Source organism: Alexandromys fortis, unplaced genomic scaffold (assembly GCF_014885135.2).
Source record: "Alexandromys fortis isolate MF-2015 unplaced genomic scaffold, M_Fortis_MF-2015_v1.1 scaffold_101, whole genome shotgun sequence".
NCBI classification, from domain to species: Eukaryota; Metazoa; Chordata; class Mammalia; order Rodentia; family Cricetidae; genus Alexandromys; species Alexandromys fortis.
Window position 1 is genome coordinate 2,934,355 of NW_026067983.1, and position 23,870 is coordinate 2,958,224.

General features: G+C 39.3%; 1 protein-coding gene across 4 annotated transcripts in view; it reads left to right on the forward strand.

The window, feature by feature from the left end:
- The window catches only part of Dgkb (diacylglycerol kinase beta), a 590,490-nt gene that overhangs the window by 148,611 nt on the left and 418,009 nt on the right, over positions 1-23,870 (forward strand). For all 4 annotated transcript variants that reach the window (XM_050158720.1, XM_050158722.1, XM_050158719.1 and 1 more), the window contains exons 5-8: positions 3,565-3,705; positions 9,564-9,613; positions 12,690-12,764; positions 17,629-17,748. In XM_050158720.1, the coding sequence (XP_050014677.1) occupies positions 3,565-3,705; positions 9,564-9,613; positions 12,690-12,764; positions 17,629-17,748 (386 nt within the window). The remainder of the gene's footprint in view (positions 1-3,564; positions 3,706-9,563; positions 9,614-12,689; positions 12,765-17,628; positions 17,749-23,870) is intronic.

The window sequence follows — 23,870 nt, forward strand, 5'->3', positions numbered from 1 at the left end:
CGTGGCCAGAAGGTAAGCCGGGAAGAAAAGGGTTTGTTTCGCTTAACTTCCATATATCACTGTCTGTCACTGAAGGAACCCCAGGCAGGAACTCAAACAGGGCAGGAACCTGGAGGCAGGAGCTGATACAGAGGCCATGGAGGGGTGCTGCTGACTGGGATGCTCCATGTGGCTTGCTCAGCCTGCTTTCTTATAGAACCCAGGAGCAGCAGGCCAGGGATGATAACACCTGCAGGGAACCAGCCCCTCCCCCACAGATCACTAGTTAAGAAAACGACTTACAGCTAGATGTTCTGGAGGCATTTTCTCAATTGAGTTTTTCTTGATAATTCTAGTCTTTGTATCCAACTTATATAAGACTAGTCAGTATAGTGTTTGGGTATAATGACTGAAAGGCAATGTTAATAGTGAGTATTTACGCATAGTAAGGAGGGTATACAGGGTGAGATCTGAGACTTTTTTATGTTTTCCATTTAAAAAAAATCTTCACAAATATACATTTAAAACATATATAATTTCTATTGTCTTTTTTTGTCAAAATGATTGTGAAAAATGTCTTTATCTGAAAAAGGTTTTTTATTTTATCTGAGAAAGAGTCCTTTCTCAGATAAACCTTATGTATCATTACAAAATACATATTTTACCAACCATATTTGTTATAATTCGTCTTTTGGAAACGTTTCTTAGTTTTTCAATGTACAGATTGCATATGTGCCCATATTTTTGCACCTTAAAATATTTAAAATATGATGAGAATCAAATGCCCAATGAGGTTTTATGTACAGAATGTTATCAACACAAAGAGAGAAATATTTACTTATCATCAAACCAACACGATAATTATATTTTTCTTCAAAAAGTGATGCTAACAATCTGTAGACACAAAAAGTGGGTAAGTGGTTGCCTGGCACTGTGTAGATGGAGGCCAAGTAGTGGCCAGTGAATGCAGGTATTTGGTACAACAATAAAAATCTAATGATGATGATCAAAATTGTTGCCCAATTCTGTGAAGAGGCTACCACCTTTGAACTGCATATTTTAAATAAGAAGATTGCATGGGAAATTAAATTTATATTTATAATAAAGCTGCTATTTATCAAAAAGCAATGTAAAACGAAATGTTTATGTATAGAGACTTCCTCACAATATATACTGTACCCTGGGCAGACAAAAAGAAAATGACGTGGCCCTTACCGTCTCCAATTTCTCCTTGAATCCAGTATGATGAAAGCAAGTAGCCGACTAGTTGGAGTTAACCTTCAAAACGACACAGCTAAACTTCCTTCCACATAAATGAGACAATGTTTCTTTCCTTCTCCCTTGTTCTATTTGAAAAATTTGTGTTAAAGAGTTAAGATAAATGGAGCTGATTACATCATCAGGACCCCGGCTGAGCATTTGGGAAGAGAGTTAACTCCCCAGCTGGATGAGTCATGCCGTAGTTTATCACCATAATTCACTGCTACGTTCTGCGATTCTTCAAGGGCCAGCACCACAGTGTCTTCTGCCATAAGTCAGAAGCCCCGATTCCTGCAGCCGGATGAACTTTACTTGACCAGTCGTAATTATTGGGGAGTGGTGAAGTCCTTTTAAAGCTCAATATTACCTTTGATATTCTGCTTCCTTTCAAGTAAAGAGGAATATCAGTTCGTACTGGACGTGCAGTGATCTTTGTATTATGAAGAAAAATTCATTACAATGTGTAACTCACTGACAACCTTGAACAAGAATAGTGTTGGCAGACAATGAAGAGCCACATCACAGTGAGGAAGAACAGAGAGGAGTTGAAGAGTGTCCCACAGATGGGGCGGTGATCCGGACGTGTGCGGGTCATCCAGCCAGGAGGTTCTCTGATGACATTTTAAGGATGAGTTGAGAAGTAATAATCATGATAAGTTATCACAGAAAATACTTAAGTTGTCATGACAGCCACAAATTGTGCTTGCTTGTGTCTATGTTAAGGTGTAAATTCTTTCCCTTATTTCCATTAGTGTCCTTAAAGGAAATTACTGCATAGGTTGGCCGGGTTGAATGAGGAAGTTGGATGGGTATGGCTGGCGGTGAATCTCTAGGGCAGCCATGTGAAGAACCCTGTTTCTCCTCTGTCAAATGAGGGTAATACAGTCAACCTCACAAGGTTAACTTGTTAGGCGAGATGATGTGTGAAAGCCGCTGTTAGTGAGTACTGCCTGATAGTAGAAACACTCTACATGAGATTTATTATGAGGGACCTCATCAGTAATGCTAGACCTGTAGACTCTTTCGTACAGCATTGCATTTGATATCTGAGAACACTGAGACACCAGATGATAGAAGTACAGAAAGAATCAGAGTTGCAAACAGTTTTGTCAGAAAGATATGTGCCAAGGAACACGGCTGGCCAAACTACACTTGCTTCGAAATATCCTTTCTCACAATTGATGACAGATTCAGAATCCATGAGACACCCTGGTCAAAAACTTCTTGGCGATGTACACCTTGGTTATAACTGAGATTATCTTCAGGGCTTTTCAAGGAGCTCCTTATGTGGTTTCCCAGACTGCTTTGTGAGATGAAGCTTCTCTGTGAAGCAGCTCCTCTTGCATTATTATCAGAATTGTCCACACATATTTAATTTCTCCACCGTTGTCTTAGAACAGGACATTCTACCAGGTTTGTGGAAACAGTGGCCACTGGCATGGTGGCTCAGTACCTAAAAGTACCTGCTGTTGAGCTTTATGATCTGAGTTCAGCTTTGGAACCTGCATGGAAAGAGAAAAACAACACCCAAAAGTGGTTCTGTGATCTCCGCAGGTGTGTCATGACATGTGCACTTGTGTATACACATACAAATGTGCACGCACACACACTAAATCAACGAAATGTAGCCGAAGTATTTTTAACATGAAGATTTTTTAAAAGAGAGTCCCAGTGCTTAGAGCCAGCTGGCTTACAATTTGCTCATCTCTTCATGAACTATGTGCATCAAATGAAGGCTGTATTGAAATCAAACTACAGTTACATGCACAGACTTTCCTCAAAATGCCCATCATGGTGGTCCTAATTCCTCTTTATACTATGCTTATTCATACTCACGGATAATGTGATGTCAGATGGATGTCTTACCTATGGTGCTGGCCTATCCTTGCATAAATATGTATTTTGTGACAGACTACTTACTCTCAGTATGTAAATCATGACATGACTCACAGTCTTTTTTTAGTATCTTAAGAAAGGACAATTCTTGGTATCTTTCAAGTAAATTTTATTTGTCCTGTCTGACAGAGACAGGAAGACAGGAAATAGTTTCCTTATATGGTAACTCTTGGCATCTTCTCACACTCCCTAAGCAATGCTAAGTTGACTTTAACTTCCTACAGTCGTAGACTCTGTCTTGTTTGCTCTGTTAACAGCACACATGGAATGATAATATATTGGTGTTTGAGTGCATTTGATTATTTTGTATTTAAGTAATATATATACATATATGAATCTTTATGATATCTAGTGTTATTTCCTTTAGACATTTCATAATTTAGAGTACAGTGAACATTTTAAATATATGAATATAAATATGTTTTTCAGGTCTGAGAATGAACAAGGGTGCCATCACCCCTCCGCGCTCTTCCCCAGCAAACACATGCTCCCCAGATGTCATCCACCTCAAGGACATTGTCTGCTATCTGTCTCTCCTTGAACGAGGACGACCCGAGGATAAGCTTGAGTGTATGTCCGGTAATTGTGTTTATCGAGGGACTGTGTGTTGATGTAATTATAACTGCCTAAATTGTTTTCTCACCTAAATGAGCTCAGCAATGAAAAGAAATAATTTTTCTTAGAGCCATACAATCAAAAAGTTACTATTAAATTGAACTGAAAAGGCATCTTAATTGAAATTCTGAAACATTACATTTTGTTAAGAAATGTTGAAGTGTGGTTACTATGATGTGATATCCTATTTCTGATAATTTATTTGTTTGATAATTCCATTTGTTTCTATTGACTTTGTGAACATGTCTATTATATGCCTCCTAAGTGTTTTCTCCTGGACTCTTTTGAATTAGCAAGAAGCAACTGGAAACTTTGAACTGTTCAAATGTTCTAGCAAATGCCACATTCCTGTTATCTGAGGTGGATTTCCACACCCTTCTACTGCACACGCGTGTAAGGGTGCACGTGCATGTGCCTACACACAGAGAGACACTCAAACACACACACACACACACACACGCACACGCAAACACACGCTCAAAGACACACGCATGCCTTATACTCCTTCTCCGTGGCAACACCCCCGCCCTTTGACATCGGATTAACACTCTCTCTGGCAGAGAACAGTTCCTCAAACGCCTCATATATAGGACTTGGTTTTATATACTATAAATAATTAAATAGTATATTCATTTCTTTCACAATATGAGAAGTAGGAACTTTCTAAGCACCCAGTGAACACTCTTTAATAAACGGCAGTGACTGAGCTCCCTCTGGTGGCGAAATGAACACAGTGCAAAGAAAGTTCGTAGTCTTCAAACACTGACTCCTAACCCATCAGGTACAAACCTGATCTCTCTGCAAAGCTCATTACAACTAGAGAAGTTGTTCTACACTCAGGTTAACTGGATTATATTAGAGGTCATTAAAATTTTACTACAGAAATGATAATGACGATAGTAACACCAAACCAGTATTTCTTAATAATTTTAAAATACTGTAATGCATTAAGATTATAGTTACAAAGAAGTTTAGTTAAATTTAATGGTAACTTTTTGATATTTCTCACAAGTAAATCATTTATTATGCTTACTTAGGAATCACACCAGCTTAGGATATGAATAAACCATATGAATAGTATTCTTTAAATGTGTATTTATTATTCACAAACATTGAATACTTGCATTTCAAGATTTATTTTGTATTCCTAAGAACATGTAGAAGTCTCTTTCATTCCAAAGTAAACAGTGCATGTCTATTGAAGTCACAGCCAACAGGAAAGTTTGCTCAGGTGTTTTCATTGCCATGTTTGGGATGACGATGAAGAAAAATATTTTTTTCCAGATCTGAAAATTAATGAAGGCACCATCCATCTCTCCCATAAAGGCCTGGCACTGCCCTTGTATTGTCTGTAAGCCAGCTAGAAGAACATTGCTTTTCTTTTGGATCCATAAAAATCATACTTCTTGGTTCAGTTCTTAACGCCATATGTCCTTTGCTCACAATCAGAGGCAGAACATCCGCACATTCTGAAAATCTGTGGTTCCCTCCTCTTCTTTGAGTTTTCTAGCTCTTTTTTGAGACCACACCTGACTCAGCATCATTGTCCTCATTTTCTAATTATGCCTTCAGACTTAGCTGCAAACTAACCCCTGTGCCCTGGTGGTGTTGCAGTTTTTATCAGACTAATCAAAGAACACTCTTGTTTTCTGACCTCCTGACTTTGGGGCAATCACTGTGAATACATATCCACATAGTCAGGAATTTTGTGCTTTTCCTTTTTCCTTATAAATGACTGATATTTTCCCACATCAGTGAATCGAATCCACCCGTCATCCAGTTCCTTAGCAACTTATGGGTTTTAACCTGTCCTCATTTGCTCATTTACAAATTCCTAATATTCTCCTACCATTTTGGTTCCTAGAATTATTTACAATAAGATTTACGTCATAGTGTCTAATGTATTACATAGTTAATCCAAAAGAGGGATGCGTATTAAACATAGCATGAACCAGAACTGAAAAGCAGAAAAGGGAGGTAAGAAGGACCGGAAGAGGATGTGATGAAAAAACAAAAATACTTACTCGTGAGGGAGAGAACTGAATTTGCATCTTCCTTTGAGGTAGCTCACGGAAATGGGATGTAGACATCTGCGTTTAGGTCAGATGTTCCCACACAATTACCCAAAGAATCACTTGAGGGCCCTGTAGACGCAGTTGACTGTGTACTCCAGGATTTAAGACCTGACAATTAGGTGATTAGAAGGAACACGCAGGAGACACAGCTGCTCTTGGCCCAGGATGCCCACTTAGGAGAGGAAGCGATGCTGCGATTTCTCCCCCACAGTTGCACCTCAGCACCACCAATTTCCTTGCAGGATAGTTTCCTTGACCTTGGTATTGACGACTTTTTCCCTATTGCTTTGGTTAGAGCAACTACATTTTTTTTTCAAAATTCATGAAAGGAATGCGTCTTCTACCAAAGTGACAATTCTATTTACTGCTTCTCACCTTGTCCTCCCTGTCAGTCTTTTGGGCCAGGCATATGTGCAAGAGTTAGCATAAAGACTATCCCATTAAAAAGAAGCAAGTGTAAATGCTGAAATATAAACCATTTCTTCACCTGCCTTTCCTTACCCCGGTCCTCATGTGTCTGTCTGTCTGTCTGGGAGTGTGTGCATCACAATGTGTATGCAAGGGTTGCAAGCTAATCCCTGTTTGCTCTCCTGGTGGCTGTCGTCATTTTGTTGACCATATGGGTCAGCTGATCCGTTAAAGGACACACACGGCACTTTGCACAGGCATTGCCACCTTGTCCTCCACATTCACTGTCCTCTGTCGCAGTGTTTCTGACCCAGCCCTCTGCCTCTTGAGGCCCCTTTCACATTATAAATTCTCCTGCTGTCTCCTAATAGGGCAAATTCTGCTGGTCCTTATGCCTTATATCAGTGACAAGTGAATACCAAGATGAATCAACAGGAAAGCATTTAGGGAAAGGATGGCTGTCGTTAAGAGTTGCCATACTGCCACTGTGTGTGATAGTAACCTGGAAAGTTCTGAAATGGATTACTACAAGGTCCTGATGGCCACCATTTGGTCAAATCTTTTCATAGCTTACAAAAAAACAAAGTGACTACAGCTGCCAGTCTTCAGAGTCGAGGAAGGCTCATGACTGCTTAGTCACCGTAAGATCCATTTTTATTTGGAAAAGCCATTAATTACACTTCTGTTGTTTTATTACAGGAAATATGGAGAGAATATTTTCCCATTATATTGGATTTAAAATTTTTCTAGGCAGTCATTTTTTTAACTTCTGCCTTAATACTTTAATACTGGAAAGTATTGGAAAGTGGGTAACTGAAAATTGTATAATGAAGAAATTCCAAATTAAATATCATTAAAATGTATACTTTCTGTCTAAGAAATTGAGCATTATATTTTCATATCAGTAGCATATCATGGAAGGTGCAAAGACATAGTTTGTGTTGTAAGACATTCAACAAAAAGCAAAGACAGACATTTTCAAAAGTTTTGGAATTGGAAAAGTTTTAGAAAAATAGAAATTTTCTCAACTTACATAACGTGACTCTGCTCTGACCTTTTATCTAAATTCAAGTGTGGGCACATAACTGTTGCTACGTAAAATAAAATGACATGGTTATAAAAATAGAAAAAAGTGGGCTAAGTTAGCTCAAAGATTCGTAGCAAGTCCCCACCCTTGAACTATATCAAGTTGACAGAATAATCTGAATACTGGGCTTGTTTTATTCTGGCACAGAAACATCTGTAAATCTATACTGCTCTATCTCCACTTTAAAATAGTAACAAACAAGAGTATTACTAATATTTAAGGTTCAAGAGTTCTTTCACCATTATTATTTAGAAAGATGATTTTGAAAGGGAAAGTCTTCAGAAACTTCATAGGCTGAAAACTTCTGCTTTCCATGGAGCCAATGTCTGCATCTCCCTCAGTTGATGAATTTTCTTGCTCCCTGTAACGTCACTTTTTGAATTCTCAATGATAATGTTTGTTGGACATTTTTGATATTCTTACCTTTTCATTGACAACCCCTCCCCTTCCTGAATGATGCCTGCCACACTCTCCACAACCATTATTAGAATGTTGCACTTCGAAGGCAAAGTTTTCAATTCTTGATTGAATTTAGTTCCTTTTTCACCTTTCTTTTTTTCATTCATTCCACATCTGGGGTGTATTTTGGGAGACATTTTCTCTTGTTTTTCTGATTTTTCATAATTTCATACAGATTCTACTTGCACTGAGAAAGAGTTTTCAATGCCCCTATTCTTATTCCTAGAGTGAAATTTTTCTTATTGGGTCTCTTTGGCTCACCTGCCGCTGGTCAGAAAACAGCAACAAGTTTGAACCATTTGAGTTGGTTTTACAGACATTTTAAGCTCTACTGCTGAAGTGGAGCTGGACTTAGCTTGCCTCACCTATGTGTGTGACTCTTCTCCAGGTAGTCTGTGACTTCTTTTCACATATGAAAATATTTTTAGTATTTTCTACTATCTAGAAAATCTTAGATGCTCAGTGTGTCTATATTGTTGAAGGCCTTTTTTTCCTTTAAGTTTTACTATTTTATTCACAGTTGTTGGATATTTGAAATAGATCAATATTTAACACGGTTAAATAATTTAAAATTTAGCCAACTTCAATTCAGTACATACACATTTCTTCCAGGTTTATACTTTAAAGCTTGTTTTCCTACTATAAAAGAATACAGATTTATAATTTGATGACATTTGAAAACATATAGTGATGTACAGAGTAATTCTGCATCATCTGTGCATTGTGTCTGGGCGGAATTCTGTAACCAATAACATCAAGAATAGTTACAGTGACACACACTCTCCGAGTTACCAGTGTCGCTGTAAACATGCAGAACTCAGATATCAGATCCTCCAGGAAATTATGAACCTCAACATAAACCCTCACTTCCGCTCCTCTGTTTTTACAGCTGGGTCCTTCCTCCTTGTGTTTACCTCAAGAGGACACCTGCCTCCTCTGCCTCCTCTTCCTTGGCCCCCTTGGCGTCTGTGAATTATACAAGGGAGACCTCAGGCCTTAGACGCCAGTTCTGCTTTCCATAGCTCACCAGGAGAGTCTGTGTTCTGAATATCTGTACTTGATTAGTTTAAGAATGAGGTACCAGTGAAGTCTGCCTGTATATCCAGCCCAAGATACCAAAATGGTCATGCTAATGCTATGTGTTTAGGAGCTGAGATCCCCCACCAGAAAGGATCTCTTATTATAAGCTTCTGTTTCCTTTCTCCCATGCTTTGTGGTAAATCATAATCATGGCTTGGATTCACACAGTGGACTCTAGCTCCTGGGATGCACCCATGAGTCCCATTTCCGTTGACTGTCACAGCAAATATGAGCCCAATGGCAGCCAATTCAAATGTTAGGCATGAGGAAATTGTTCCATGGATTCTAAATTTAACTGATTTACGAAATTCTAAATCAATTCTAAATTAGTTGTTTTTCCTCCTCAACACTGCCCTTCAGTAACCAGATGCTAAATATTTCAAATTCTCCTTCATGTCTGAATTCACAACTAAGGCTCAAACTCAAACTTCAACAAATAATATATTTATTCACTATTTAATTTTCTCCAGATATGAACAAAATTTTGTAAGCTTAATATCAGAGATCCAGTATTTTAATTTACCAATTAATTCATTTTTGGTTTAGCAAAATCAAACAGACAAAAATCTCAAAAATAAAGGCTTTGAGCAGGGAAATTGAAGGATTTGTGTTAAACAGAAACTTAGTTTTAAGAAATGTACCTTAAGCCAACATGACCTTCCTCGTCGCTAATCTTTCTTTTTTCTTCATGTTTTTTATTCTAGTCATGTTTCGTCTTTATGACACAGATGGAAATGGCTTCCTGGACAGCTCGGTAATTTTTTTTTCAAACTTCTCTGAAAATTGCAAAATGGCTTTTTGTTTTGTTTTGAAAGAAGCAATAAGTAAATTCATAGCTTTTACCAGAGAAAGCACACACTGTAGGACTGCTCACATGGCGATTTTGTCACCTGAGCAGACAGGATTGTGGGCATTCCATTCAATGGCTTTGAAAACATATGACATCAGTTTTGCATTGAGCTCAGTAAACAAGGAGAATTCCAGTCTTGTGAACAAAACAGGCCAGAGATGAAACTGTGACCTAGAAAAGGAGAAAAACGATCTGTAAGATTCACCTCCAAGGAAAACAAGTGTTGATAAGCATATAAAATCTAAATAAATTGTGAAACTGATTTATAACTTCTCTTAAAGTAATCTTACTCAAATGCAGTGACGCTAGCTGATAGCTTGGTGTGAGGAATCTCTTTCGACGAGGCCTCATCTAATTCTGTGTGAAGGTTTCATCTTAAGCCAGACAACGTAATGGAAGGGAAAGAGTCTGTATGAATGATAACCTGATAAGTGTAGTGAAATGTTTATTCATTTATGCTGTGTGGGAATCAGTGGCAGCCCTCAGAGAAGCAGAAACGAGACACCCAGCGTGGGCATCCCTACTGCACATTGCATTCAATTCTGTTCTACATTTGCTGATAATATAGTTTGTGTGCCCGCGAAAACTGCAAGCAGTAATAAAAGAATTAATGCTGGAGTCGGTTTAGGCATTTCCATGTGTGTGGGTGCATCGAACCCTGTCCTTGTGGTGGTACTGAAGCCTGAACCCAGGGAAGAAGCACGGAATAACACATTCAGCTCTGACTTTGCGAGAGACATGCACATACGCTGAGGGCATGGATTATCAAAGTTTATGTTTATGACGCTCCTGTGAGAGTGTAAAGTTCAAAGGACAGCTTGCAGGCTTTAGCTCTTTCTTCCACCAGTGCAGGTGGTCAGTCTGGGTGACAGAAGCCTTAACCTGCTGAGCCACCTTGCCACATAGACTTTTACAAGGACATTAATGATGTTAGATTTGTCTTTCTATAGCCCTAGGTAGAACAGTTGCATCCTTGTTTCTCCAGCGGGAAGGAGCTCCATCATGAGTAGATGCTGAGACTCAGGGACAGCTCAGGTTTAAAGCCCACACTTCCCTGTTCTTCTGTGTATTAATCTACACACAGAATGAGCTTGCTCATCTCTTCTGGTGCCACTGCACAGAAAGGCATTTGGACTTCTTGTAGATGTTTTAAAATATTTATTGTATCATTCATGTCTGCAATGATGCAAATTATATTCTAATACATCTAATGCAGATTTGTTTTAGGCAATGTTTCTTTTTAAATAAATTGAAATGATATGTCTTAACTAGGCTTTTAGCCACGGGTTGGCAGCAGATTCAAAAATTCAGTCAAGTGCTTTTTTCCCCCTGGATTTTGGCCATTTTAAGGGAACATATGGAGCGATTGCCGCAAACACTTCTAACTAGATGCCCGATATGAAACACTGCTTTGAGAATCAATGGATTTGTTCATGATTAGTACTTAATTTTTATTTTCTTTTTTTGTGTAAATTAAAGGTCAAGCTATAATCCCCAGGATTGATTTTTTTACTCCATATACTCTTTCCTTTAATAACTGTTTAAATTTTCTTTCTATAATTTTATGTTGATATATTAAAGATATAACAGCTCACCTTTTAGAAAAAGCAAAGAAAGAGCATGGTTGAATTGAATGCTGACCGTGTCTCATGTGTTATTAATGTTTACTGATTATTTTCAACACTCTGGTGACGTGATAAATGTATTTCCTATGATAGCACATGTTATCCTTATAGACCGTTGTAGTATCATGAATGTGGTTAGGGGAGGGTGTCCATTTCCCTTGTTAAGAGACTATCTAAGAGTGAACAAATGACTTCTGTAACTTACATGCCGATATTCTGGTATATGAACCACAGGTTTAGTTCATTGATCCGGAAGCTTTAACTCATCCACAGCATTGGACAAAGGTGCAATGGGTGAGAAGTTAGTAATTCCCACCGAATTGTTAGCAGGCGTTGGATGTTATCAATCTCTATATCAATTTACTCATATTGTATTTTCTGTGACAACATTTCTCATATGACATGTTTGTTAGTTGTATTTTCTCTGGGAGTAGTGTGGCTCTCGCTCATTTCTCAGGGCATCTCTTCGGTCCCCGTGAGATAACCTCCTCTTTCTATACCACTGTCTTTATCTCATGAACTGTGACCAAACGTGATGAGATTTCAGCAGAAAAATCTTTGAGTTTCTATAGTTTCAAGTTTCATCTTTATAAAATTTTATATTTCAAATAGAACCAAATGTCACTTTCTAAGTAATATAATTTCTGTATTATAAACAAACAGTTGTCTTACAAAATATGTAGTTATCTGGAGATAGTTGGGAAAACCAAGCTTTAGGTCTAGACACTTGAAAATAATTCACATTCGTTTAGCCAAGTCATCTGTATCCTCTGTATTCCCTAGCAGTTCTTCAAAGAGCGGAGATGAAGACAGAGTTAAACTGTAACTTGATCTCAGCAAATAAACTCTGCATATGCTTAACCCCCAAACCTTGACCTCAAAACACCATGTATCCTGAAGAAGTATCCTGAGAAATGGTCAGGACAGTCCATATTTGCTCTCAGTGCACGAAAATAAAAATAAACCCCTCAGTTGTCTGCCCACCTTCCAGCCCTCAGGACTTGCGGCGTCTTAAAACATGTTCCAACTTTCAGGAAAGCTTGGCTAGATGAAAGCCCTGCTTGGTATTGTAGCGCCCTCTCCTGGTGAAGGCTTCAACCACCGAGGATGGGTTTTTAGGTTCCCCTTTCTGTACACGTTATAAGAATCTATAATAATTAATACAATTTAGACTTAGCTACTCTTTTCTATGTTGTTAAAAGATACCTAAATAGCTTGTATGCATTTGTATATGATTTCTGAAATATTGGTCATTTAACCATTTCAACTTTTGTACCGACCGAACAAAAAATATTCTACATCCAGGACTAACCAGTTCCTTTCTCTCCGTCTCCCCCATTCCCTCTCGCACCTAGGAACTGGAAAACATCATCAGCCAGATGATGCACGTGGCGGAGTACCTGGAATGGGATGTCACTGAGCTTAACCCGGTAGGCACATGGGTGACTGAAGTGTTGACTAATTTGTGCACGGTCTCTTTCCTCTTCAGTATTTCTGAGGTCTGAATATAGTAATAACATTTATTTTTTAAACTTTTGTGATTCAATTGTTATGTCTAACCCGAAGCTGAGCTGATTCTGAATGGACTGATCGGTTGGTTGCACGTGATATTCTGAAGTTGCAGGCAGTGACCTTGGCTTTCCTCCTCACAGTTATTATATTTGGAATAGTGAGGTTACATACAGGGGCTTAGTGGATGCTGCTGATGGGCACTACCAAGGTCTGTGCTACACAAGAGGCTGATGTGTTTATATCCCAGGTGCACTGTACTGCTCCTGTGCACATGGTATTTAGTGCCTGTAACTGTTGGAAGCGCTGTTTTAGTTATTTCTTATGTGGGCAAACAGAGACCCACATGTCTTGAAATTGCTTCCTCAAAATCTACAACGAGTTAACAACACAGTCAGGAAGTTGCTACCAACTTGTTTGAAGAAATCATGTTTAAAAAAATGTTTCTAAGAACGTAAAGATGCCTTATTAGGTATTGATTTATACAAAACCACAGCATCATAAAAGGTATTGAAATTTTCCTTTAGGCCATTTAACTTTGGACATATATTTTGGGCGGGGAAATAGATAGGAGACAGTTGTCTGTTTTATTGTTGCAGCGCGGTAAGTTTATGAAGTGTCCATGAAGAAAACGATTCAGTTTTATTTAAGACCTGCACAGCATATGAATCAGAGAGGCTGATTGTCAATCAGCACTCACACTTGTGCAGCTACTGCTTTGATAAAGATAAGAATGAGGACGAAGCTCTCACTGCCTTCCCATCCTGCCCAACCAAAGGCAGGGCAGACCCCTGTGCGAAACGGGGAACCGTTCTTACCACGACTGAGGCTCCTCCTGTTTTCATGCAACTGTATTTCAGTGTCAGTGGTTAGTGGTGGGAATTTGCCTGCTGTGTTCATAGCAAGTAACACCATCACTCTCAATTGAGTTTGTCTATGGAATTCAAGGAATTGGTAAACTGTGGGTTTAATTTACTGAAGAATTTATCTTAATAGTCCACTGGAATCACAAGGTTAATTAGAAGTTCTGCTGTTCCATTTGATCAGAAAAAAAAAAAAAAAAACTAAGCTAGCATTCTCCTACCTGTTTAACTTTCTGTCCATGACAAATGTTCATCTCTCAGTGAAGTGTGCTTATTCTCGTGGGAGCAAGTGTGTGTGTGTGTGTGTGTGTGTGAATCTGTTTCCTCTCAATACCAACCTCCAAGAAAACACAGGTTTTGGTGCCTATTCTGCACCAAAGTGAGATCTAGGTGTTTTGTTGGTGGTGGTGGTGGCTTTTGGTGTTGTTGTTTTGTTTTGTTTTTGAGGCAGAATTTCTCTTTGTAGCCCTAGCTGTCTTGTAACTAGCTCTTGTAGACCAGGTTGGCCTCAAACTCACAGAGATCAACCTGCCTCTGCCTCCCCATTGCTGGGATTAAAGGTGTGCGCCACCACTGCCATCTGGCTGAGATATGAGTGTTTCAAAGGAGGCAACAAAACAGCTGGTGGCTAAACAGTTGCCTATGACTGTTACCAACTAGAGATTGCAAAGAACAACCACAGCAACATTTATGCTCAGTAATCCTGATATGCTGGGCTCCCACAGGGACAGCTCCCATAGTGGAGAGCTAGGGAAACAACCTTACTTTGACCACGTGTTTGCTGTCAGAGCTCGCCACCTTATCTTGCCTACATCTTCACCAGCTGCCCTTTTCCTTTGACTCTTTGTATTTCTGCACCAACAGAGAACAGTGAACAGGAGGTTGGTAGAAACCAATAGGGAGACCATCTTGTCCTTGGAAAGAACCTTTGTTAAGTGAATCCAGGTCCTAACACTGGGTTTACTAAGCATACATTATTAAAGTATGAGGCTGAGTATAGTGGTTCATCGTTTCAGTCCCCTCACTCTGGTGCTGAAGAAGGTGACTCATTTGGCCAACTTGAGCAAATTACAGAGACCCTGCATTACAAAGTCAAAAAGAAAAAGGAAAAAAGAAGAAACAACAACAACGAACCAACAAAGCAGGCCCAGGGTTTGTGAGGCAGCTCTTACCATGCTTTGTCTTTCCTTGTTCTTGCTTTGACAGGATTAAGTAGAGCTTTTTGGGGGTCAGCCCCAATCTCCTCCCAGGGTTCAGAGAAGAAACCAGCGAAAGGCTCAGGAAGTCTGAGGGCGAAGGAATCTCTCATTCCATGCTTCTCTGATTCCGTTCCTTTATTGTTCTGCCGTACTGCAAAGTTTCCAGTTTATATACACACACAATCAACAATTTTCTGGTAATAGTAAGGTTACAAGGCTTGAATTTCTCAGGGTCATAAAAAAGATAAGAGCTGCACAAAGCGCTGCTGCCAGTTTTCTTTAGGGCTTTAGGGGGGCGTGGCTTTTAAACCCACTAGGCAACACTAAGAGGCAGAAAGTTGATTTAGGGAGCTTTAAATTCTAAGGGAAGAGGAGGGGAATTCGTATACTACACTCCTAAGTGTGAGGTTTATGATTGATAAATGTAGACCAAGAGAGAGACACACCGCCAGAGCTGTGGTGCCTGGGATCACATCAGGATAACTACGGAGACTGGCGTAAACTGGGGAAGAAGGCTCGCTAACCTCGTCCACGTTAACCTTTTTTGCCACGAAAGGAAGCTAAAGGGACCTCTCAGACCGACGAATTACATCCATTACCCTAAGCGGTTAGGACAAGGGGAACTTATGGTCACACATACAATATCCACGGCCTGATGATTTCAGGCTGATGGTGTCAAATGGCGGTTATTTGTTCCAAAGCAGCCCATGTGAAAAGGATTACCTTCTCCGGAGCTCGCTAAATGATCAACGGTTTCTTCCTGTTATGTCTTAGGGTTAAGAAACAGACTAGAATACTGTATCAATAAGTCACGGTGAGTGTAGGCGCAGAGGGTTAATAGCCTTTTAGAGTCAGAGCAGGGGGTTAACTGAGGTTGCATTTTCCCAAACCAGCTGCGAGTGAATTTGGGACACCCAGTAGCCTTATCAGAAAGGACTATGAATCAACGATCCTCGAAGTGCCACATCTCTATCTTGGAAGATGCCAAATGTGATCTATTTGGAAGAGTCCTCTCGTGGCCAAATGTCCTGTCAATAAAGATAATTGCAGGGAGCTGACTTCTAAGTTTATCTCAGGGAATGGAGCAAAGATTTGACTGTGGGAACAAAGGTTTTTGACTGTGTGACTTTCCCACCTGGGCTCCACCTGTGGAGAGAAGTTGCCCACTATACATGGAAACATTGCGTGCACATGGGAAAAATGGTGCCCGATAATTTAATGCACTCCTCAATCTTTTGGAATGAGTCTCACTTAGACAAGGCGAGTACAATGGCTTCACAAGAATTTTGGGGCAAGAACAGCTGCTTTTTGAAAGGCGGTAGCCCCTGCATCTTCTTTCTGGGCCACCTCCATCAGAATCCAGTCATTCTGGTGGGATGACCTAATTTGTCAACTGAAATCTCACTGCGTAATCCTACAGACCACAGCACAGGATCTCCCCATTTAGTCCAGTGTTGCCTTAAACTCTGTCTTCCTGCCCGCAGCCCGAGTGCTGCCCTCTCAGGTGTATGCCCTCACAAGCTTGGTTCTCGTACTAGGTCATCTCTACTCAGCCCTTGACTTAACTCCACGAAGCACAACGTTTTAACCAGATCTTATACCATTTTATCGAGTTCTAAATAGTTTGCCTTTTATTTTGAAGATTTGAAGTAATGATGTGGGTGTGCCCTGCTCCCCAAAGTCTTCTTCTCTGTCCTTGTGTTGATCCTTGTGTTGCGAAGATGAAAAGCAATCTGACAGAATACAGCAAGCAACCAAGCAGAACGCTAGGGACGTTCTCCTTAGACTTCCAAACAAGGATCACATTATAGCATCCTTTTACATCTTTCTTCTCAAGATGCTTGGATGTATTTCTCCAAACTGATTAAAATGCCCATATCATATAAAGGCAATATATTCCTTATTCCTTCACGTTTTTTATCGCATTTACCTTCCTAATTTTCCTAGGTAGGAAGCCTGTTGACTGACGTGGGAAAACCTTCACAGCAACCAAGGATAGCATAATTGGAACTTGTATATAATCTATATTAATAATCACTCAAACACCACATCAAACTTCCTGTGTACACCAGGGCTCTTTAACGTATAACACATCATCTTATTATATGTCTGCATTTTTGAAATACCTTTGAAATAAGTATCCACATTATCACCACACTATAAAGAGGCAACTGTATCCCAGTCACACACTGTTGGACATTACTTACAAGGTGTCTTCAAAGAACTCCAATCAAATATGATCAAGTCGTTAAGTTTGAGCTTGTTAAATTGTTATAGGCAATTAAGAACAACTTAATTCCCTCACCCATTACTACTTAGCAAAGAATTATTCGAGCTCTTTGCCATGATGTTAATTTGTCCAGACACTTTCTGGCATATATATGAACTTAAAAAGTGATCTCAAGGAAGTAATCAGAGACTACTTTCATCCTTAAATTAAAAGTACCTTTTAATTTTCACTGTGCTGCTGTTCCTTTGAAAAAAAAGTTTAAAAGATGAACACTGTTCCTAAACACTCTCATCAGGGAAAGTCTGGATCTAGAGATCATAGTCAACTCTCTTCCCAATAACAGGATTAATCTATTTATTTATAGACATATTTTCTCTACTCTCTCTCAATTTCCAGTCACAAAATGATATAACCAATTGGAGGCAATTGTCTGTTGAAGTATAAGGATTTTAAAAATCAGTTCTTTGAATATTTTCCCATCTCCTTTTCCCAGATCCTCCATGAAATGATGGAAGAAATTGACTATGACCGCGATGGTACCGTGTCTCTAGAGGAGTGGATTCAAGGAGGAATGACCACTATCCCGCTTCTCGTCCTGTTGGGCTTGGAAAATGTAAGCCTTTTCACTGAGGAGGGTGTGTGATAGGTGCTGAGGGGCGCTTTGGCAACATTTGATGATCAGTCAGCTGGGTTGTTTTCCACAACTCAGCATGTAGTGAGTTTCTCAACTTCTTATAATTCCACCGTAAGATTTTGTGCAGCACAAATCCATGTAAAATGTTGTGCATATGTGTGTAGGGAATATAAATGGGATTAGATTTTAGGAATATCTGCAGATGTAGGAAGACATGAGTGGTCTTTAGCATATTAGAATTTGTCTAATTTCCATTTTGATACCACAATTCTTTTGCTGTCTCTCTCATCTTGTTCTTCAGAAGATCCATGAGTTCAGACATGGTCACAGGGAAGCTGAAATATATGTGGGAATTATCATTAGCATAGTTTATTAAAAGTAGATGGTATTGTTTACAATTTTATTTTTATATATTTGCTCATTTTGAGGGCTTAAGTATTACCTCATTGATAAAACCATTGTCTGGACCTAGTCTACCACATCGTGAATAAGGATAAAAATAACAGAAAGATTAAAAAAAGAAAAGAAAAAACCCACGCAAGGAATTAGCACATTCGTTCACCTTGAAAATTGATGTAGACGTGGTTTTTGAACTCTGTGTGCTCTGCATATTCTCAGATTTTTAGTTGTAACTTGCCATTCACTGAATAAGCATATGAGGAAAAAATAACACGCTAACAAGGAAAACAATAAAACGGCAAAGTTTTAAGGTTTTCTGCAGTAAAGTGCAGCTGTCATGTCTTTTAGGTTAGGACCTTCCAAAAATGCCTCTTTCCCAGAAATGGACCTCACCATTTCAAAGCCAAAATTTGGGTATTATACATGAAAGTGATCATCCAGGAAGGAGGAGGGGAGGTGTGGGATGTGGTGTCTGACTGGTGCCATCTCACAGTGGGACAGCACCCGCCTAGCTCACCTTAGGCCTTGAGTTCCATCTTGTGCTTCACAGAAAAAAAAAAATTGGACAAAAGCAAGGGATTCGCTAGCCTGGAAAGAGGAAAGAAAAAAAAAAAGAGTGACAGGATGATTTTATTTGAAAGTAATTGTTTAGTAAATTTTAAATGTTATCTTATATAAATACTTTGTAAAATTATAAAAAAAATATCATTATTTAACTATAGATCTATAAAAAGTTAGAGCGGTGTTTTAAAGCAACGGGATAACTCATTTTAGTGTGACAGTACCTGGAGGGCAATCTTCTGATTCTAATATCACAGCAGTTATTTATAAGTAGCTTATGCTATAACTTCATTTTAAAATTAGTGCTTAATGTTTAAGTGTAAAAGGATTGTTTAGAATTTAAAAGGAGAAACCTATTTGGGAGTGGTTTTTGAAGTCGTCGAGACTGTGTTCCCAATTATAACCACTAGGTGGCAGGGCAACATTGCTTAATACGAAAGTTTTTTTTTTTAAATGTAGGATTAAATATATTTTCACTGTGAAGAACCATTCTAAACGAGGAATTTTACTTCTTGTAGTTTTTTTATAAACAAATAATGCAACAATTTAAAATCGACTTTAATAAAATAATAACCCCTGTCAAACGTAATCACCATAAACAGTATATACTACTGAGAAACCACTCCTAAGCAAAACCAGCAGACAGCTGAGTGATGAGAACGAGCCATTGCTTTTAGGAACTGAAACTTACTGCCTTGTGGGTAGGTGGTTAGTTACAACGTTATCACTCACAGAGGACTCGATTCATGACATTGTATGTCCCCTCCACATTGTACACCCACACCCGCTGGTTTTGGGGTTTTAAATTGGGAATCTGGGTGCTTCAACTTGAAATTGGCCATTCATGTAAAGTGTGCTTTGTTAAATTGTCCTATACATCCGTGCATATTGTCAGCGATGGCCTTAGGGAGTAGATGCAAACTGACCGTGTGCTGAATGTCATGGTGTATTTGAAAGCGACTTCAAGGTGATAGCCAAACTGCCCTGACAAGAGCGGCATCCTGGGAGGGCGCGGTTATAAAGAAAGCACAGCCCTAAAGGATGTAATCGCACTTGGGTGTTTCTCTTCAGTCCAAGGGCTTCCCCATTCTCCAGAGCCTCTGCTCTGCTTCCCCGGGACCTGATGTTCCCTAAATGACTAGAAAGTGGCTGCCGTTTCTTTTCCTGTCCAAGAGTTTCTACAAACTTCACAAAGTTCAAAATACACTAACCGGAGAAGGACAAACTATTGCAGTCTCGCACATGGGAGGGGAAAGTCGGAGCTTTGTGAGTTCAATAACGCGAGGTGTTTATACCTGAGTGGTGTGCCCCCTTCTTCAGGATTCAGAGTTTTTGCTTGTTTGTTTTGTTTTGTTTTCTGGGGTAGCACTTTTGCTTAAATCTTATATAACTAAGCTTTAAAACAAATCAAAACAAAACAAACAAATTAAAAAAAAAAAAAAAAAAACCCTGGAAGTCATGTCTTCCCAGGCCATTGGTATACAGGATTTGCCTGAAATAGTTAATAAGTTTCATCTCCACTTTTTTTTTTAAACCTCAAATTTGGAAAACAAAGGTCTACTCATTACATGCCCACTCTCTGTTAGTAGTTACTGTGTCCTTAGAGACCAGAAACTGACTCTAAAGGACATTGCTTCATTTAGATACCAGGGCCACAGATCTTTATCTAAACTCCCCTCCACGACGTGATAAGATGAAAAGAAATCACGATTCTTGTATAAATGATTGACCAAAGCTGTGGTTTAATAAAACTTTATTTCTAAAAGCAAATGTCTAGGTAGATTTAACCAGTGCCGCGGTTTGTCAGATTATGATCTCTTCTGTCACTGCTCCGTTTGTTGACTTGTCTTTGTAAGGTCTCACTCTGCAGTTGAGGCCTTCCTCAAACTTAAAGAGATCGTCTTCGCTCAGGCCCTTGAGTGCTGTGGTATTACAGGTGTGCATCAGTGGGCCCGTCACTCTGATTTTACATCTTACAAACAAGAAGAACGTCAATTAACTTTCAATTAGCCTTGAGAAGTAGAGAAAGGTGTGTAAGTGTATGAACACTGCACAACCGGATAACTCCAGCGAGATGCCACAAGTAACAGGAAGACCAGAACAGGAGCAGAGCTACCTTCAGAGTGCTAGTCAACCTGGTTTTCATTGACTGACAGCCGAGTATGTGATAGGCAGTTAACCTCTCTAGAAATATGAAGAGAAGCAGTCCTAACAGTCTGCTCTTTGCTGACACAGCAAAAGTTAAGGATTCAGTCCTTCAGATGCAAGAGATAATAATGCTTCAATCTAAAATCTATAGTCTTAACATTATAAAGAGTTTTCATTATCTTGTCATGCAATAGGATGACCTTTCTAAACAATTGTTTGCTTGAAACAAGAAATTTTTACTCCTGTTAAGAAATTATTTTGTTTTTGCCAGACATGGAGGCACAGGCCTTTAACCCCAACACTCAGAAGGCAGAGTGAGGCCTTCAGTGAGTTTGAGGCCAGCTTGCTTTACATAGAGAGTTCCAGGTCAGGCAGGGCTATATAGTGAGAGCCTCTCTCCCCCCATAAACAAAACAACAACAACAACAACAAACAAAAAATAAAAACAGAACAAATGTATTTGGAATTTCGTGCCTATATGCAACAAAAGGTGATCATGTCCCTCCCCCTCTGCCACCCCCAGTTTTCACTATGTTTCCATGTAGAGCAACTCACATATACATGGGTATAGGGCCACTCACTGGAGCATGGGTAACAAGCCAGCGGTCTCAGTCCAGAAAAATGATTCTCTCTCCTTAGTACAGTGGTTCTCAACCTGTGGGTTATGACCTCTTTGTCATCCAAGACCATCGGATGACACAGATAATTGCATTATGACTCATATCAGTAGCAAAATTACAGTAATGAAGAAGTAGTAAAAATAATTTTATGGCTGCATGTCACCACAGCATGAGGGACTGTGTTAAAGGGTCACAGCATTCGGAAAGTTGAGAAGCATTCCCTTAGCAGGTCTCGGCTGCCAAGAGCATTCATTCCAGCCAAGGATGAGACCATGAGCCTCCGTCCTCCACGCCTGGTTTTGGCTGACTTGACATGTGTGGATCTCGGGCAGACAGCTACATGTGCAGTGAGTTTCTAAGTGCACATCATGTCCAGAAGACAGCATCCCCAGCCTCACCCACCAGCTCCTACACGGTTTCCACTTCCTCTTCCTCACTGACGCTCGATGAGCCTTGGCATGGCAGGGATAAAAATGTCCCATCTGGGCATGAGCACATTAGTCACTTATTCTGAACACTGACTGGTTATTAGTCTCTGCATCAGCTGCTGCCTACTTCGCAGTGTCTCTGACAGCGGTTTCAAGCAATCTTGCTGGACAGGTATGCACATAGATATTTAGAAGGCAATCTCCCTACATGACCATTTAGCAAAATAGACCTAGATGGAAGAGCCTCAACCTCTTGATTATATAAGATGTGCCCACGTTTAACCTGAGTTGCATATGAAGGGAATGTTTCATCTCACTACATGGCTTCAAAGAAACATGGTGTTTAGTCTTTTATAAGTAATATATACTATGGATTAGATTAGGAATATTTAAGGGCACGTTTTTCTTCATACTTTTGCTTGAATGAATAGCTAAGAAGTGATTTCTTCCCTGCTGAGATTTATGAGTGACAGACAGTGATGTGCTTTGATTAAACTAAATCATATTTGGAAAAAAACGATATTCACATTATAATTAAAATTTTTAATTTTGTTAGGAATGTTTTTCCATTCTCTATACATGGATCAATATGTTAAGGAGTTGCAAAACCGGACAAGATCCAGGATTCCATGACAGGTTATTAAAGAAAACTATTATATTATTACACAGTATGAGATGGCACAGATTTTGATTGGAGTCCTCTGGATGAATGGGCTCTGTTCTGACTACAGGAAGCACAGTCTAAAAACTAGCAACCAAATCTGACTCTACCCATGTGTTAATATATCTTCCTGAGTTCTTTTCACCCAGACTTAGTTAAGTCCAACTTTTTGTCAAAGAGAACAGCTTTTATTACAGTGATATAACTTATAGATTGAGAACAAAATATACAAAACTCTGTAATGGTCTCTATCTAACAACGGAAGTAACTTGCAGCACGCGCTCCTCTATGTATTCAGGGAACTTGGTGAGATGTATGATCGGGGAGATTTGGCCTGGGGTGTCTGAAAAATATCTCTTTAGAGTCTTTGGAAAATTATTACCATTTAGAGTGGCCCTAATTCATTTGAACAGTGTCTATGTCCTGAGAAAAGCTGAGAAAAAAAAATCACTAAATTTTTCAAGAACAAACAGGCAAATAACAGCAGAACCAAAGGGCATTCCTTTTATGTTTTTCCCACATCTGTCTGAATTTTAGAAAACTGAAGTTTGAGGAACGTCGGAGAGCCCTTCCTTTGGTGGACTTCTCCAGGGATCACTGAACAGTCGTCCCTGCCATAGGCGTGGAACAGTCCTGTGTCTAGGATAGGGAAGAGGGGAGCAAAAGCAATATTTTATGAAATAAAGTACAGTGGACCTAGGAAGAGCCTTTTCAATTATTTAGGCTGAAGCATTTGGATGTTACACAATTCAGCCCTCTGATGGTAATAATATTTGCTGTTTACATAACACCAGTCTTCAAGGAGCTAAATTAACTTCACAGGTGTTGTATAATGAAACCTCACACTATGGCCTAGGAAGGGAAAGTGGGTGCCCTCATTTTATCAGACAGGGAAGTAGTAAGGAAAGCGAGACAGTATCTTCACATTTTCATCATGGGCCAGAATTCAGGCATTTCAGATTCTCTGCTCATTCTTTAAAAAAAATGCCAATTCCTTTCTTGATAATAAATATTTATTTGCTATAAAAGCATTAATAGGAATACATTCTTCTGATAGGATGAGATGGATTCTCTCTCAACTACCAAGTTTACAATCTAAATAAGACAAGACAAGACACGAAAATCCAGAGAGCTTGGGTGCAATTTGCACTATGACAAAGAGTTGGCTCTTGGTTCCAATTTCTTCTCTGAAAGAAGCCACATACATATTTCATCTCTGGCATATTGGGGCAGTGCATCAGGCTAAGAGTTATAAAGCTATGTAATTTTTTTTGGTAATTCATT